This window comes from Malaclemys terrapin, chromosome 4 (genome assembly GCF_027887155.1).
Source record: "Malaclemys terrapin pileata isolate rMalTer1 chromosome 4, rMalTer1.hap1, whole genome shotgun sequence".
Taxonomy (NCBI): domain Eukaryota; kingdom Metazoa; phylum Chordata; order Testudines; family Emydidae; genus Malaclemys; species Malaclemys terrapin.
Window position 1 is genome coordinate 52583953 of NC_071508.1, and position 13845 is coordinate 52597797.

Consider the following 13845-nt stretch of genomic DNA (forward strand, 5'->3'; position numbering starts at 1 on the left):
ATAGGGCAGTGGTTCTCAACTAGGGGTCCGGGGCTCCTGGGGGGCCACGAGCAGGTTTCAGGGGGTCCGCCAAGCAGGACCAGTGTTACACTTGCTGGGGCCCAGGGCAGAAAGCCGGAGTCCCACTGCATGGGGCTGAAGCCTGAGGCCCTGAGCCCCACCACCCGGGGCTGAAGCAGAAACCTGAGCAACTTAGCTTCACAGGGCCCCTGTGGCGTGGGGCCCTGGACAATTGCCCTGCTTGCTACCCCTTAATGCCGGCCCTGGCTTTTATATGCAGAAAACCAGTTATTGTGGCACAGGTGGGCCGTGGAGTTTTTATAGCATGTTTGGGGGGGCCTCAGAAAGAAAGAAAAAGGTTGAGAACCCCTGGTATAGGAGATCGTCTGTCATTTTCTTTTTCATTTCCAATTTCCTAAGCTCTCTCAAATATAACTCAAATTAACTATCACCCAAGTAGGCTCTCCTCCTGGCTGTCCCATTTTTCCACTATCAGCGTGAATTAACTCTTCTGTTTCCTCATTAAATCATATCCGCCTAACTAATCATTATTATAGATTTATTCCCTTTCGTCTCCATTAAACGTTTGTATAGTTGTCTTGCTTTTCTTTAGCTTCCCCCTTTTCCAGCTGCACCTCCCTTCTTTCTTTTCAGGAAAAAAAAACAAAGACAGCTGCCTCTGCCACACATTACATCACTAACAACTGAATGTTCCTGTCTTGAACCTTAACTCTGTTTAGCCAGATGTAGGAAACAAAACTTCTCAGCTCCAGTTCTGGCCTTTAATGGACAAGGCGCAGATTCTGAGAAGGTGTGGATTTAGGGATTGAAGGCCCAATTGACAAATGAATTGGTGAATCCAATGGTAAAGATCTCAATTAAAAATAGTCAAACCCCAGCAAAGAGTTGATTTTGTCCAAACTTGTCCTTCCCACCTCCTCTCCCCATTACAATCAGCCCAGAGACATATAGGCACAAGGACAATTGATTCTTCTTGGACTTCTGTAATGTCATCTTAACATTTTGTATGTCCTGTATCAAGGGACTACATCCTGACTTTGCCAGGGAATGGCCTAGACTAGATCGAACAGGTTGTTTCCCCCCTTTAGCAGTTTTGTTGCCACAATTATTACAGATGTAATGGGTGAACCCTTGAGACTTCTTCCTGTGTCAGTCTGAACTAATATTTATTTCAACAAAAATGTGAGAAGTTATCTTCATTAAACCTAGGCTTACTGACTTAATTTTTGCTGCAGATGTGCTGTCATACTTTGCTTGAGTTCTGGGTAGTAAATTACAAGACATGTCAATGTAAAGTAGCAGTGAAATAATTTATCATTAACTTGAAGAGGCACATTATTCAACTGTAGAAGATGAGTGTTTTATGAAACACAAAGGATGAGATCATGATTTAGTGACTGGTAGAAGTGCTCATTTTCCTAAATATAGAAGTGTACTTTTGTGGGTGATGGTGGATTAAAGTATAAGCAGTCCAAATAATTTTGTGGGATAATGTTTTCATGTCAGCTATCAGTGTTAAAATGGTCTTCTACATGACTTATTGCTTATTGGTGAAAGCCTCTTCCTAACATTCAGCTATTATATTTGTCTCTATACTAGTGCAATTATACCCCTTATACATTGCCTCATTATTACAGAGGTGCCTTGCAGGGACGTCAGAAAAAAGGGCTTAAACACGTTTAAAGCTCTCCACATTTCAAGGGTTGGGTTATTTGGAACACTGGGATTTCTAAACAAAGACTTTAACAAGTCCAGCGGTAATTACTTCAATAATTTCTTGACACAGCCATCAATGCATCTACTTGCCTTATGGAAATTATCCCTACTTAGAGAGATCATTTGTACAGACAATTGAACGGTATAATGTTATTGCTGAAACTAATAGTGTAAACATTGAAGATGTGCTCAGTGTGGGAAAATTGAGCTCATCATGAAGCAGGGTATCAAACACAAGCCTGAACTGAATCCAAACACATTCCCAAGTTACCAATTACTAGACGAGATTAACGATTAGACTCCACTGTTCTTGTTGAACAATCACCGTAAAGAGCATTGAAATAACAATACCTTTTCCAGCTGGTGAATCCCTTCCTCCACACAGCATATGGATGCCAGTGTTCTGAGAGTCTGGGGATAAAGGCACCTGAAACAATCCTGGCGGCAGATCTTAAAGAGAGCAACAACACCTCCTTCCTGTAAGAGGAAAGCAAACTCAAATCAGCAACACTAATTACTACTTTGCACTTAATTGTTCTTTTCGAAAGATCAGGGATAATAAATGTTCTTTCAATACTTTCTCCAAATTAACTACTGCCACAACAACAAAAAAGGTGTTAAGATCGCACAGAGGAGTCAAATTGATTAGTGCTTATAAATTAGGAGATGAAAGAGTAATGTAGCCTCAGTGGGAGGTGTGTTTAAACTATTGACTTTTACCATTTACAAACACCATTTTAATTAAACCTGTCATATAAGTGAAAATTATACACAGAATTATCATCAGAATTTCCAGTCTTGTGGTGGTAGCAATATTTGCTTGAAAAATTTAGCTGGGGAAAAGAGGAGCTTCTGCCAGTAAATATTGGTTTTAGGGCAAAAATAAGAAACCCACTGCAAATACTTTACAATCTTCCAAATTCTGAATCTCACACACACACACAACATTATTGGCCTCATATGTTGCCAAAATGTTACAGGGATGCACTAGAGATTTATGTATGTGTGTATCCATACAAGTGATCATCTCTAAAACATTTCCAATTTTGCCTTTAGAAAAAGATAACATGGCACTTTTCATTACTATTCCAAAGGTCTACTCTGGTAAACACTACCTTTCAAATTCTGGGATTTCACATGAGAGGCAAGCTCTTCATTCTGAGGAACAAATGACTGAGAAGATCTAGAGTATTAAGTCCAGCAAGGAGACAGACATCCTTGCATAACATCTAAACACATGCAAGGGTGAGCGCAGTAGAAGAAAGGCAAAACAAAGTTAGGAATGGTGACAGCTTTTAGAGAAGTGAGGGAGAGCAGAATCCATAAGGAAGATTGCACGTGAGGAGTGATTGGATCTGGGGAAGACTCTGAAAATTATGTAAACCTGAACAAAGATCTGGGTTCTGGTTGGGCAATGGCCAAAGCCCTAGATCTTACTTTGCCTAAACAAGTTTTCCCATCCCTAACAGAATCATGTATCTAATCACCTCTCAGATATACAAATGGTGTTTTGGTGCAGTCAGTCTTCTCCCGGCGTCTCTTGGTCCATTCCTCACTAAGTGGATACACACACACACACACACACACACACACACACACACACACAGGGTGAAACTACCCCAAAAGGATATTCATGAAAATATCATATACTGACATTCTGTTAAAATAGAGATTAATGAGAGCTGCTACAGAAAAGCTTACGAGAAAAAGGTTAACCTTGTGGTCACATGCATTGGGACTTGAGAAACAAGGCTCACTTCCCAGTCCTGTCATACACTTGCTTGTGTGACCCTTGGCAAGTCACTCACTCCCTCTGTGACTTAGTATATCCATTTTGCAGATGGGAAACTAACACCTTCTTTCTCCTATTCTGTCTGTCTTGTCTATTTACATGATAAGGTTGACGCATAAAGTGTTTCTGACTACATTTGTACAGATCTTGGTTGGAGTCTGTAAGTACTACCATAAAACAAATAAGAGTCACATCCCATATGACTCTGAATAATGTTGCAAATTCAAGAGATAAATGCTAATCCATTCACTGATTCCTAACAATTAATCAGAAGTATTATTAAATCCTACCATTTACAAATTTTCAATTGGAGACAAATCCTGACACAATCTGAGCACCTACAACTCCTATTGACTTCAGTGGGAGATCCATGCACTCTCAACACTTTAGAAATTGACTGAGTTTCTCCATTCTTCTGGGTATAGTTGACATAATGAATGACATCATTAATAAAGAGGAATAAATGTAAACATACATTTAAAAAATCCAAACATACACTCACTTTCCATGTTTTTATCCTATTTTTACTAATTTGTTTCAAATGTTAAGGCAGTGCTTATACTATATATTGCCTTCAATTATGTAGAAGGAAAGATATAATCAAGATGGAAGCATTTGAAATGTGTTCTCTCTTTTGTTGACAGTAGATGAAAGAGCTTAGCCTAAAGCACTCGGAGATTCCAGGAACTAATTAAAAAATAATCAAACATGAACCAAATGACATTCAGTAAAGGTAGAAATCCTCAGGCATCTTCCTAAATATACCTGAAAGGTCAATGTATTAAGATATTTTTCAATTTCACAGAACTGTCTTTTTGGGGTAGTTTTCTTCTTTGTTTACATTTTTGTCTTCTTTTACCATTTGTGATGCCTTGAAATACTGTGACACCCAGAGCTTTATTGGCATGGGGGTTATGGCATGAATGTGAATCAAACATTTTATTTTCATTCCAGAAATCACTGTATGATTTTGCATTCTCTATATATGAAAACAATACAAACAGTAGAAGAGTTTGTTTAGAGTATGTTAAATCTAACAAAGTGATACTACTTGAAAAAAATCCGAATTTTGAAAGATGAGCTCTGAATAAATTTTCAAGGTAGAAATTTTATAATGTGCCTTTGGCTATGCATGTGTAGTTTCCACCGATACCAAAATGGAAGAAGTATGCATGTATTTGAGAGCAGAATTTGCTCCTGCAATCATCATAACATATATATAACATATACACAGCAGTAGCACAAAACCTACCACGTAGCTCATTACTGAATCTCTAAAATTAATGAAGGCAATATACTAACAAAATTGCTTTATGTTTCAATCAGATCTTTCTTCCATCAAAGGATATAAAAATGCTTTACAAATATTAATTAATTAAGCCTCAAAACACACCAATGAAAAAGATACAATAGAGTTGGTGCACTGCACTTTTTCTAACCCTAGTGCAATTGGGCATTTCATTATTTCAATTTTAAAGTCCTTGCAGTTTGTCAGATACAAAGAGGACACACTGAACATTGCTCTTTATTGAAGATCTGTATTTCTGTACTTCAGTCTTAATAAGTGAATGTTTAGAATGGATGACACTTCTAATTCCCAAACAATGGTGGCACATTTATTGCAAGCTTTCTGTGTGATAAAAGCCATCCTGCTTTTATCTAACATGGACAGAAAGTGAGTTATCGACAACTTGCTCAGTAGGAGATACTACCTATTTGTTTCATACCTATATGTTGTATTGAGCTGTAAAGAGTTGATCATAAGTAATGAATCTAGAAAAGCTGAAAAAGGAGATTTCTGCTTCTGTACTGAAGTTTGAGATAAACAAACACCAAACCCAAAAGCTCTCAATTGCTACTGACTTCAAGAAGACTCTCAGCACTTCCCAGGAGTCACTCAGCAACTTGCAAGAACAGGTATCTGCACCTTTAATAATGGTTATAGAAGGATTTAGCCGATGGAGATTAAAATACATAATAATTAGAGATGTGTGAACTAATTCAGAGAAAACAAAGAAGGTGAACTCACAGAGCTGTGCCTGTTTCCAAGACCTTCTGACACATTTAAGCCCACTTCCCCCTTTCACACTCAAATTCTTGCTTAAAACCTGAGCCGAACTAAATGTACCAGAATTTTCCAGCAATCAGAATAGTGTCTTATATTGCCTTCAACTCCTCTGAGCACTGTAGGGACTGAGCACTCTGGGGCATAATTAAGAGGCTTGAATTAGAATATCAAGCCCAGTATTGGCAGTTTCAGCCTTAGCATTTCTCTCTCCTAAGGAGACTATTAGCATAGTATTAAATCACAAACCATTAGTATTACCCCTTAATTGTTCATCTGCTAATTTGATTCACTTACAGCAAGGTCTGTTTCTTGAGCGGTATTTTTCCTTTATTTATGTACCATTTATTTGTTATTGGCTTTTGTTGGTTCTTTTAGCTGTCATGAAGCAGAATTAATTTAGAAACAATCTGTTTCACATAAACCAATTTTTCACAAGTGCTAGACTCCATGGTTAAGATTTATAACTCAGACCTCTTGTTGAGGTCTCCCTATGATCTCAAAGCTTAATGACTGATTTTTAATGATTGTTCTATGATTAATGGGTCTTGACATGGAAGCTCCAAGGGAACAAAAATATAATAGACATACTGTAATAAAGAGAAGGATTTTGTGAAAATAGCCCTGCAATGGCCAGACAATGATACAGCCAATAACTTATGACAGGCCCTTGCTTTAGTTCTGTTTGCTTTTAAAAGTATATACACATTACTAGGGTCTCCATCCCATTGTCACCATAGCATGTACATGTGTGCACAGACACACACACACACCATGTACTATTGTCCAAAACTTACATCCTAATCCTGGGCTTTTTCTTTAGTCAGAATAACACCACCACACACAAAACTAGTTTAGTTGTTCCTAGGGTTTCTCCCTACAGGACTTCCTTTCTTCCTCCCTGTCTCTCATTTGCTTTAGAGACACTACCTTTAATACTGCTGAATAAGCACCAATGTGACCCAACTGATCTGTCTGCCAGGCTGGGTCAAAAGAATAACTCCTTCCCACCACACAGTTTTAGAATCTGACATAATGGGATGAACACACATACTATAGGTTTCACAAAGAAGGAAACTATTTGTTTCTAATGAATATAATGTGCCTTCAACAGGAATAAGAGGCCAGATAGGTTTTCAATTTGGGGCTTTTTTATTTTAGAACCTTTTAAACTTTAGCAAAATAACATATTGAAAAAAAAGAACGAAAACTCCACCAAGAATCAAACAAATCAACCTCATCGAACTGGCCATACAACCTTAGCATGGTTTTAATGTCCTAGTTCTTAGATAATCTGTGAAACCTGAAATGGGGGAGAGTTGGATGTGGGGGAAGAGGGCACAGACATGGGATGGGGATACTAGATCCTGATGCTCAGGGAGAATGAGACTAAAAGTTGCATGAACAATTTTGTGAGTTTGTTTGTTTATTATAAATTACTATCCCTCCCCCCCACACACACACACACGAGCTTTCACCAGTGAATAGTGGTTTGAAATAGGGCTAATGTGAAACATCAATACCTGAGGGGTTTGTGTGTGGGGCTGAGATTTCACAAAAATTTACACCAATTTACATCTTGCTACTGAAGGAAATTGTGGACTCATTTCTAGGTTCTTTTTGCCCTGCATCTCAAAAAGTCACTTATGCCAGTGCACAGTGAATACAAAAGGGACATAAAAATACTGCTATTCTGAGCTGGTGTGTGCTCACTGTGCACTGGTGTAAGTGACTACACAAGATGCAGGGTGACAGAGAATCAGGCCCAATAAGCTTCAGTGCATGGGAGAAATAATGATACAAGTGGGTGATGCATCCACTACCCACATTTTTTTCAAAGAAGAAACGCTAAGTTGGCAACATCTAAAGATTTTTTGAGAAAGGGAATATTTCTACCTCACTATTTGGAACATGTTTGGCATATCTTGTGCTACTGCCATATAAATATTAGTCGTAAGTGAGTGGGTAAAGAATCTTCTGATCTTAGACAAACCGGCTGCTACTCTGAAACCTTTTTCCTCAGACTCCCCCTGGGGTCCCACAATGGTAAAGAAACCATTTGAAAGGATGATTCTGACCCATTTGACAGTTCCATGTCTGTTCAAAATAAGGCAACCTAACATTGTGTTTTGGACACCACAGAGTGGAGCTCAAATACCAATTTAGAACAAGTTAAGCCTCTCACGCTGTTGCCAGTTTCTACCAGTCATTCAGATTGCACTTGTAAGCAGAGTCTGGATGAGCTCTCTTCTGACATCTTGTGGTGAGGAGTGGAAAAGACTTCAGAGGCTGATCTCGTTTGCATGGACACACCCACCCTGCCTAAGTGCTCAGCATGATGAGAGTGCTTGCCCAAATGATCACTTGTGGCTGATGTTGGATCCCCAATCTCCTTGTATAGGGGCAGGAGTAATAACAAGTTGTTATCCTTGTTATTTGAACTGAGGGCAGCAGAACTGTACCTGGCATAGCCCAAGGCGGGACTCACCCTCAACTGAACAGCTCTTGCTAAGCAGGGGTTATGAGTTCCAAAGACCAATGAGTTGAGAGAGGGTGGGGACAGGTACTTGTACCTGGTGGTGTGGGCCCTAGACACCATTTGACTCTTTCTCTCTCCATGGTACAATAAAAGAACTAATTTAGACTCAGTTGAGAGTCTTGTTACATGCTGCAGAACTGAAATCACTGATACCTAGATCTAAGTATTAGACCTACTATGGGACAGTGTCTCTATTGCAAGAAACTGCCCAGTATGCATCAGAAGTGGGGCTGAAATCACTGAGAGCTTGGAGGGGGGGGGCTGAAGACCGTGGTAGGCTGGTAAAGAGGTGTGGCAAGTGGCTAGCAGAGCGGCTGGTGGAGAAGTATGGCAAGCGGCCAGCAGAGCCCCGCAGAGGCATGGTGTCAAGGCTGATTCCACACTCTGACATTTCAAAACTGGGGGCCCACAAGGACTCTAAAAATTAATACTCGCCACTCCAAGCTTATATTAAACTCCCAAGGTTACAGCTTTTCTCTGACCTTAGATTGGTACATGCTGCCACCACCCAAGTGCAAAACCCATTTGAGAACCCAGGAAGGCTCACTTGGGAATTCCTTCCTGCGGGGTCCCTCAAGCCCTCCCTTCCCCCACCTCCATCCGGGGAAGAGCTGAGGGGGGGGGGGAAGGGAATCAGCTATTGCCACCAGCTAATTAAACATGTGCACAAACCTTTTCGGACCCAAAAATCCAATTCTGTTCTTTAAAAAGATAAATTGTATTAATAAAAAAAGAAGAAAATACATCTGGGAACTTAGGCTTTTGCTAGATTTAAAAAAAAAACAACTACAAGGAACAAGCATCAAGACTAGCTCCTTTGAGGTCCAGCTTAAAGGTTACAAGCAAAACAAAAGCACCTGGGGTTAGCACAGAGGAATCCACAAGCCATAAAGAAATAAAAGGAATAAACCTAATCGCATCTTTCTAGACATTCCCTGATTTACTTACATATCTGGGGTCTCAAATAAGTAGTTTCTAGTTATGATACTGAGGATTTTTCATACCTGGCCCAAGCTTCTCCCAGCATAACTGCTCCCTGTCTGCCTCTCCCTGAGAACAGACAGACAGACAACAGGAGTCTTGTTTCAATTTTTTAAAGTTCTAGCCTTTCCATTGGCTCTTTTGGCCAGGTGCCCACTCACTTCCTTTTACTTGTGCATAGCAGTGAGACTTTTTAACCCTTTACAGGTAGCGCAATTAAAGAACAGCTACTAAGAGGGATTTTATAGCTGCTGGCTGGCTGGGTGTCCATAAAAAGAACCCCTCCCCCCTTCATTTATCACATATGGCAATTGGCCATTGGGGTGACGAGCGAGTGCCTGAGCAGTGCAGCATGTAAGGTGCCTCCTTATCTCCCCCTCCCCCACCTTCCACACAGGGTGGAAGGTGAACTTTGCGGATGAACCTCTGAACTCTGGGGCTGAACTGGCCAAGGACAGCAACTGTGAGTGGGGTACAGAGAAGGGACGGGCATGTTAAAGGGACTTTTAGGTTGCTGGATTTAAGACCCTAAGGGGAAAAGGACACTGCTCAACTTACTTGGGGGTGGTCTTTTGCTCATGGTTTGTGTTTATGAGCCCTAGTTGCGGTGTTTTCCCAAATTAATGCTGAGTTAGTTCCCTCCTTGTATTAAAAGTTTTTGCTACACTCAGACTCTGTGCTTGCGAGAGGGGAAGTATTGCCTCTTGGGGGGAGGGAGGGAGTGTAATTGTCCCAGGTCACTGGGTGGGGGCTTGAGCCAGTTTTGTGTTGTATTGTTAAAAAGGAACCCCTAGATACTGAAACCGGCCCTTTTTGCTGCTGGCTCCACCTGGCAAAAGGGTTACACACTTAATTCACAGAAATGGGAACAGGGACAATAATTCCCTATGTCACAAACAAGCATGTAAATTCTGAACTCTCAAACATTATCACGTGTAAGTGATTTATTAGGGGGGGAAAATAGCTAGATTGGGCTTTTTAGCCTCAACTCTGAGTAGGGGGCAAGAAAGAACTCCAATGCATCCAGGGAAGCTCAGGAAAGGTGGAAGGTATTATCCACTCCCAGTGCACTGTGTGTGGCGGCGGGGGGGGGGGGGGGGGGGGGGGAGGGGAGGCTGCATAAACTGTACCATCTTCCCCCTGGCCCCACCTTCTCTGACTCATCCCCCTTTTCTGGGGCCATGAATGTCCAATGGAGCACACAAAGACAGCCAACCTTCTAGAGCTACCAGTCCTTTTCCTTTGCTGGAACTCTACAGGGAAATATTCTTTGTATTCACTCTACATCCTGCCTAGCTATGCAAGACAGGGATAATCTGTTGCAATATGTATTGTTTACCTTTAATATCAACATCTTGTATACTTTGAGTGACAACATGCAGTTAGGGACTCGATCCAGATCTAGCCTGAACCATATTGGCAGCCCTCTTCGTGTATGTCCTGATCCCGCACGCATTGAAGTTAATAGGACATTTGCCATTAAACTTCACTGGGGGCAAGATTAGGCTCCACGTGAGTCAGCACTGTACAGGCTGGATTTATGCACGTATGTTGTAGAGATATTTGGTATTAGCAAATGTCATGTTTGCTAGAATTAATATTTACTATTTAGGTGTAGTTGTAATTACAGCACAAAGCTGTGTTTCATGGACAAACTCTGCTCTTAGCACAGTGAACAGCACATGGCTCAGTTATTCACCCTTATAAAACCTCCCTCACAGTTCAACAATTTAGGGACTGGCTTTCAGAAATGCTGCTGTCACACAATTCCAGTTAAGTCAAGGGGAAATGGAAGTGCTGAGAACATCTGAAAAATCAGACCCATCAGAATGTCTAACACTCCTTCCCAAACACAGATGAAGTTGCATCTTTTTGTGTCTGTGTTCGCTGAGGCTACCAATGTAGCCTGGCCACACTGCTACAGGTTATATTCTTGTCATTACCCAAGATGGCTTGTCCTTGAAAAGTACTTTAATGAGAGACACCGCCCCCCCCCTCCAAAAAAAAGCCCAAGGTACTGTAGGAAGTGGTGATAACATTAGATGGTTTCCCTCTGAGGGCCACCATCATGTAAGGCTTTCTTCCGGCAACTAGCAGAAGTTACTAGATTGCAGGCCCTGGTTCTCATGGGAGACTTTAATCACCCTGATATCTGCTGGGAGAGCAATACAGCGGTGCACAGACAATCCAGGAAGTTTTTGGAAAGTGTAGGGGACAATTTCCTGGTGCAAGTGCTGGAGGAACCAACTAGGAGCAGAGCTCTTCTAGACCTGCTGCTCACAAACCGGGGAGAATTAGTAGGGGAAGCAAAAGTGGATGGGAACCTGGGAGCCAGTGACCATGAGATGGTCGAGTTCAGGATCCTGACACAAGGAAGAAAGGAGAGCAGAAGAATACGGACCCTGGACTTCAGAAAAGCAGACTTTGACTCCCTCAGGGAACTGATGGGCAGGATCCCCTGGGAGAATAACATGAGGGGGAAAGAAGACCAGGGGAGCTGGCTGTATTTTAAAGAATCCTTATTGAGGTTACAGGAAAAAAACATCCCAATGTGTAGAAGGAACAGTAAATATAGCAGGCGACCAGCTTGGCTTAACAGTGAAATCCTTGCTGACCTTAAACGTAAAAAAGAAGCTTACAAGAAGTGGAAGATTGGACAAATGACCAGGGAGGAGTATAAAAATATTGCTCAGGCATGCAGGAGTGAAATCAGGAAGGCCAAATCACACTTGGAGTTGCAGCTAGCAAGAGATGTTAAGAGTAACAAGAAGGGTTTCTTCAGGTATGTTAGCAACAAGAAGAAAGTCGAGGAAAGTGTGGGCCCCTTACTGAATGAGGGAGGCAACCTAGTAACAGAGGATGTGGAAAAAGCTAATGTACTCAATGATTTTTTTGCCTCTGTCTTCACAAACAAGGTCAGCTCCCAGACTGCTGCACTGGGCAGCACAGTATGGGGAGAAGGTGACCAGCCCTCTGTGGAGAAAGAAGTGGTTCGGGACTATTTAGAAAAACTGGACGAGCACAGGTCCATGGGGCCGGATGCGCTGCATCCGAGGGTGCTAAAGGAGTTGGCGGATGTGATTGCAGAGCCATTGGCCATTATCTTTGAAAACTCATGGCGATTGGGGGAGGTCCTAGATGACTGGAAAAAGGTTAATGTAATGCCCATCTTTTAAAAAGGGAAGGAGGAAGATCCGGGTAACTACAGGCCAGTCAGCCTCACCTCAGTCCCTGGAAAAATGGAGCAGGTCCTCAAGGAATCAATTCTGAAGCACTTAGAGGAGAGGAAAGTGATCAGTAACAGTCAGCATGGATTCACCAAGGGCAAGTCATGCCTGACTAACCTAATTGCCTTCTATGAGGAGATAACTGACTCTGTAGATGAGGGGAAAGCAGTGGATGTGTTATTCCTTGACTTTAGCAAAGCTTTTGATACAGTCTCCCACAGTATTCTTGCCAGCAAGTTAAAGAAGTATGGGCTGGATGAATGGACAATAAGGAGGATAGAAAGCTGGCTAGATCATCGGGCTCAACGGCTCCATGTCTAGTTGGCAGCCGGTTTCAAGTGGAGTGCCCCAGGGGTCGGTCCTGGGGCCGGTTTTGTTCAATATCTTCATTAATGATCTGGAGGATGGCGTGGACTGCACTCTCAGCAAGTTTGCAGATGACACTAAACTGGGAGGAGTGGTAGATACGCTGGAGGGTAGGGATAGGATACAGAGGGACCTAGACAAATTAGAGGAATGGGCCAAAAGAAACCTGATGAGGTTCAACAAGGACAAGTGCAGAATCTTGCACTTAGAACGGAAGAATCCCATGCACTGTTACAGACTAGGGACCGAATGGCTAGGAAGCAGTTCTGCAGAAAAGGACCTATGGGTTACAGTGGATGAGAAGCTGGATATGAGTCAACAGTGTGCCCTTGTTGCCAAGAAGGCTAATGGCATTTTGGGCTGTATAAGTAGGGGCATTGCCAGCAGATCGAGGGACATGATCATTCCCTTCCATTAGACATTGGTGAGGCCTCATCTGGAGTATTGTGTCCAGTTTTGGGCCCCACACTACAAGAAGGATGTGGAAAAATTGGAAAGAATCCAGCGGAGGGCAACAAAAATGATTAGGGGGCTGGAGCACATTACTTATGAGGAGAGGCTGAGGGAACTGGGATTGTTTAGTCTGCAGAAGAGAAGAATGAGGGGGGATTTGATAGCTGCTTTCAACTATCAACCTGAAAGGGGGTTCCAAAGAAGATGGATCTAGACTGTTCTCAGTGGTACCTGATGACAGAACAAGGAGTAATGGTCTCAAGTTGCAGTTGGGGAGGTTTAGGTTGGATATTAGGAAAAACTTTTTCACTAGGAGGGTGGTGAAGCACTGGAATGGGTTACTTAGGGAGGTGGTGGAATCCCCTTCCTTAGAGGTTTTTAAGGTCAGGCTTGACACAGCCCTGACTGGGATGATTTAGTTGGGGATTGGTCCTGCTTTGAGCAGGGGGTTGGACTAGATGACCTCCTGAGGTCCCTTCCAACCCTGATATTCTAGGATTCTATGATTCTAAGGGGCTGCTGGAATTGCTTGCAGAGGCCCTGACCTTCATGAAATTAAAGATTCCATAGCACTCAACCTAACATGCTGGCCATGGTAATAACTTTACCTGCCTTCAGCTCCCCTGTGGTTTGTGTGTTGTTGCAGTGCACTATTAAATGGCTGTGGCATTTCACCACCACCCCC

At 42.1% G+C, this 13845-nt stretch overlaps 1 protein-coding gene across 1 annotated transcript in view; it reads right to left on the reverse strand.

Moving 5' to 3' along the window:
• INSC (INSC spindle orientation adaptor protein) overlaps window positions 1-13845 on the reverse strand; it is a 222310-nt gene that overhangs the window by 78284 nt on the left and 130181 nt on the right. The window contains exon 7 of the mRNA XM_054024946.1: window positions 2089-2214. Within this exon, the coding sequence (XP_053880921.1) occupies window positions 2089-2214 (126 nt within the window). The remainder of the gene's footprint in view (window positions 1-2088; window positions 2215-13845) is intronic.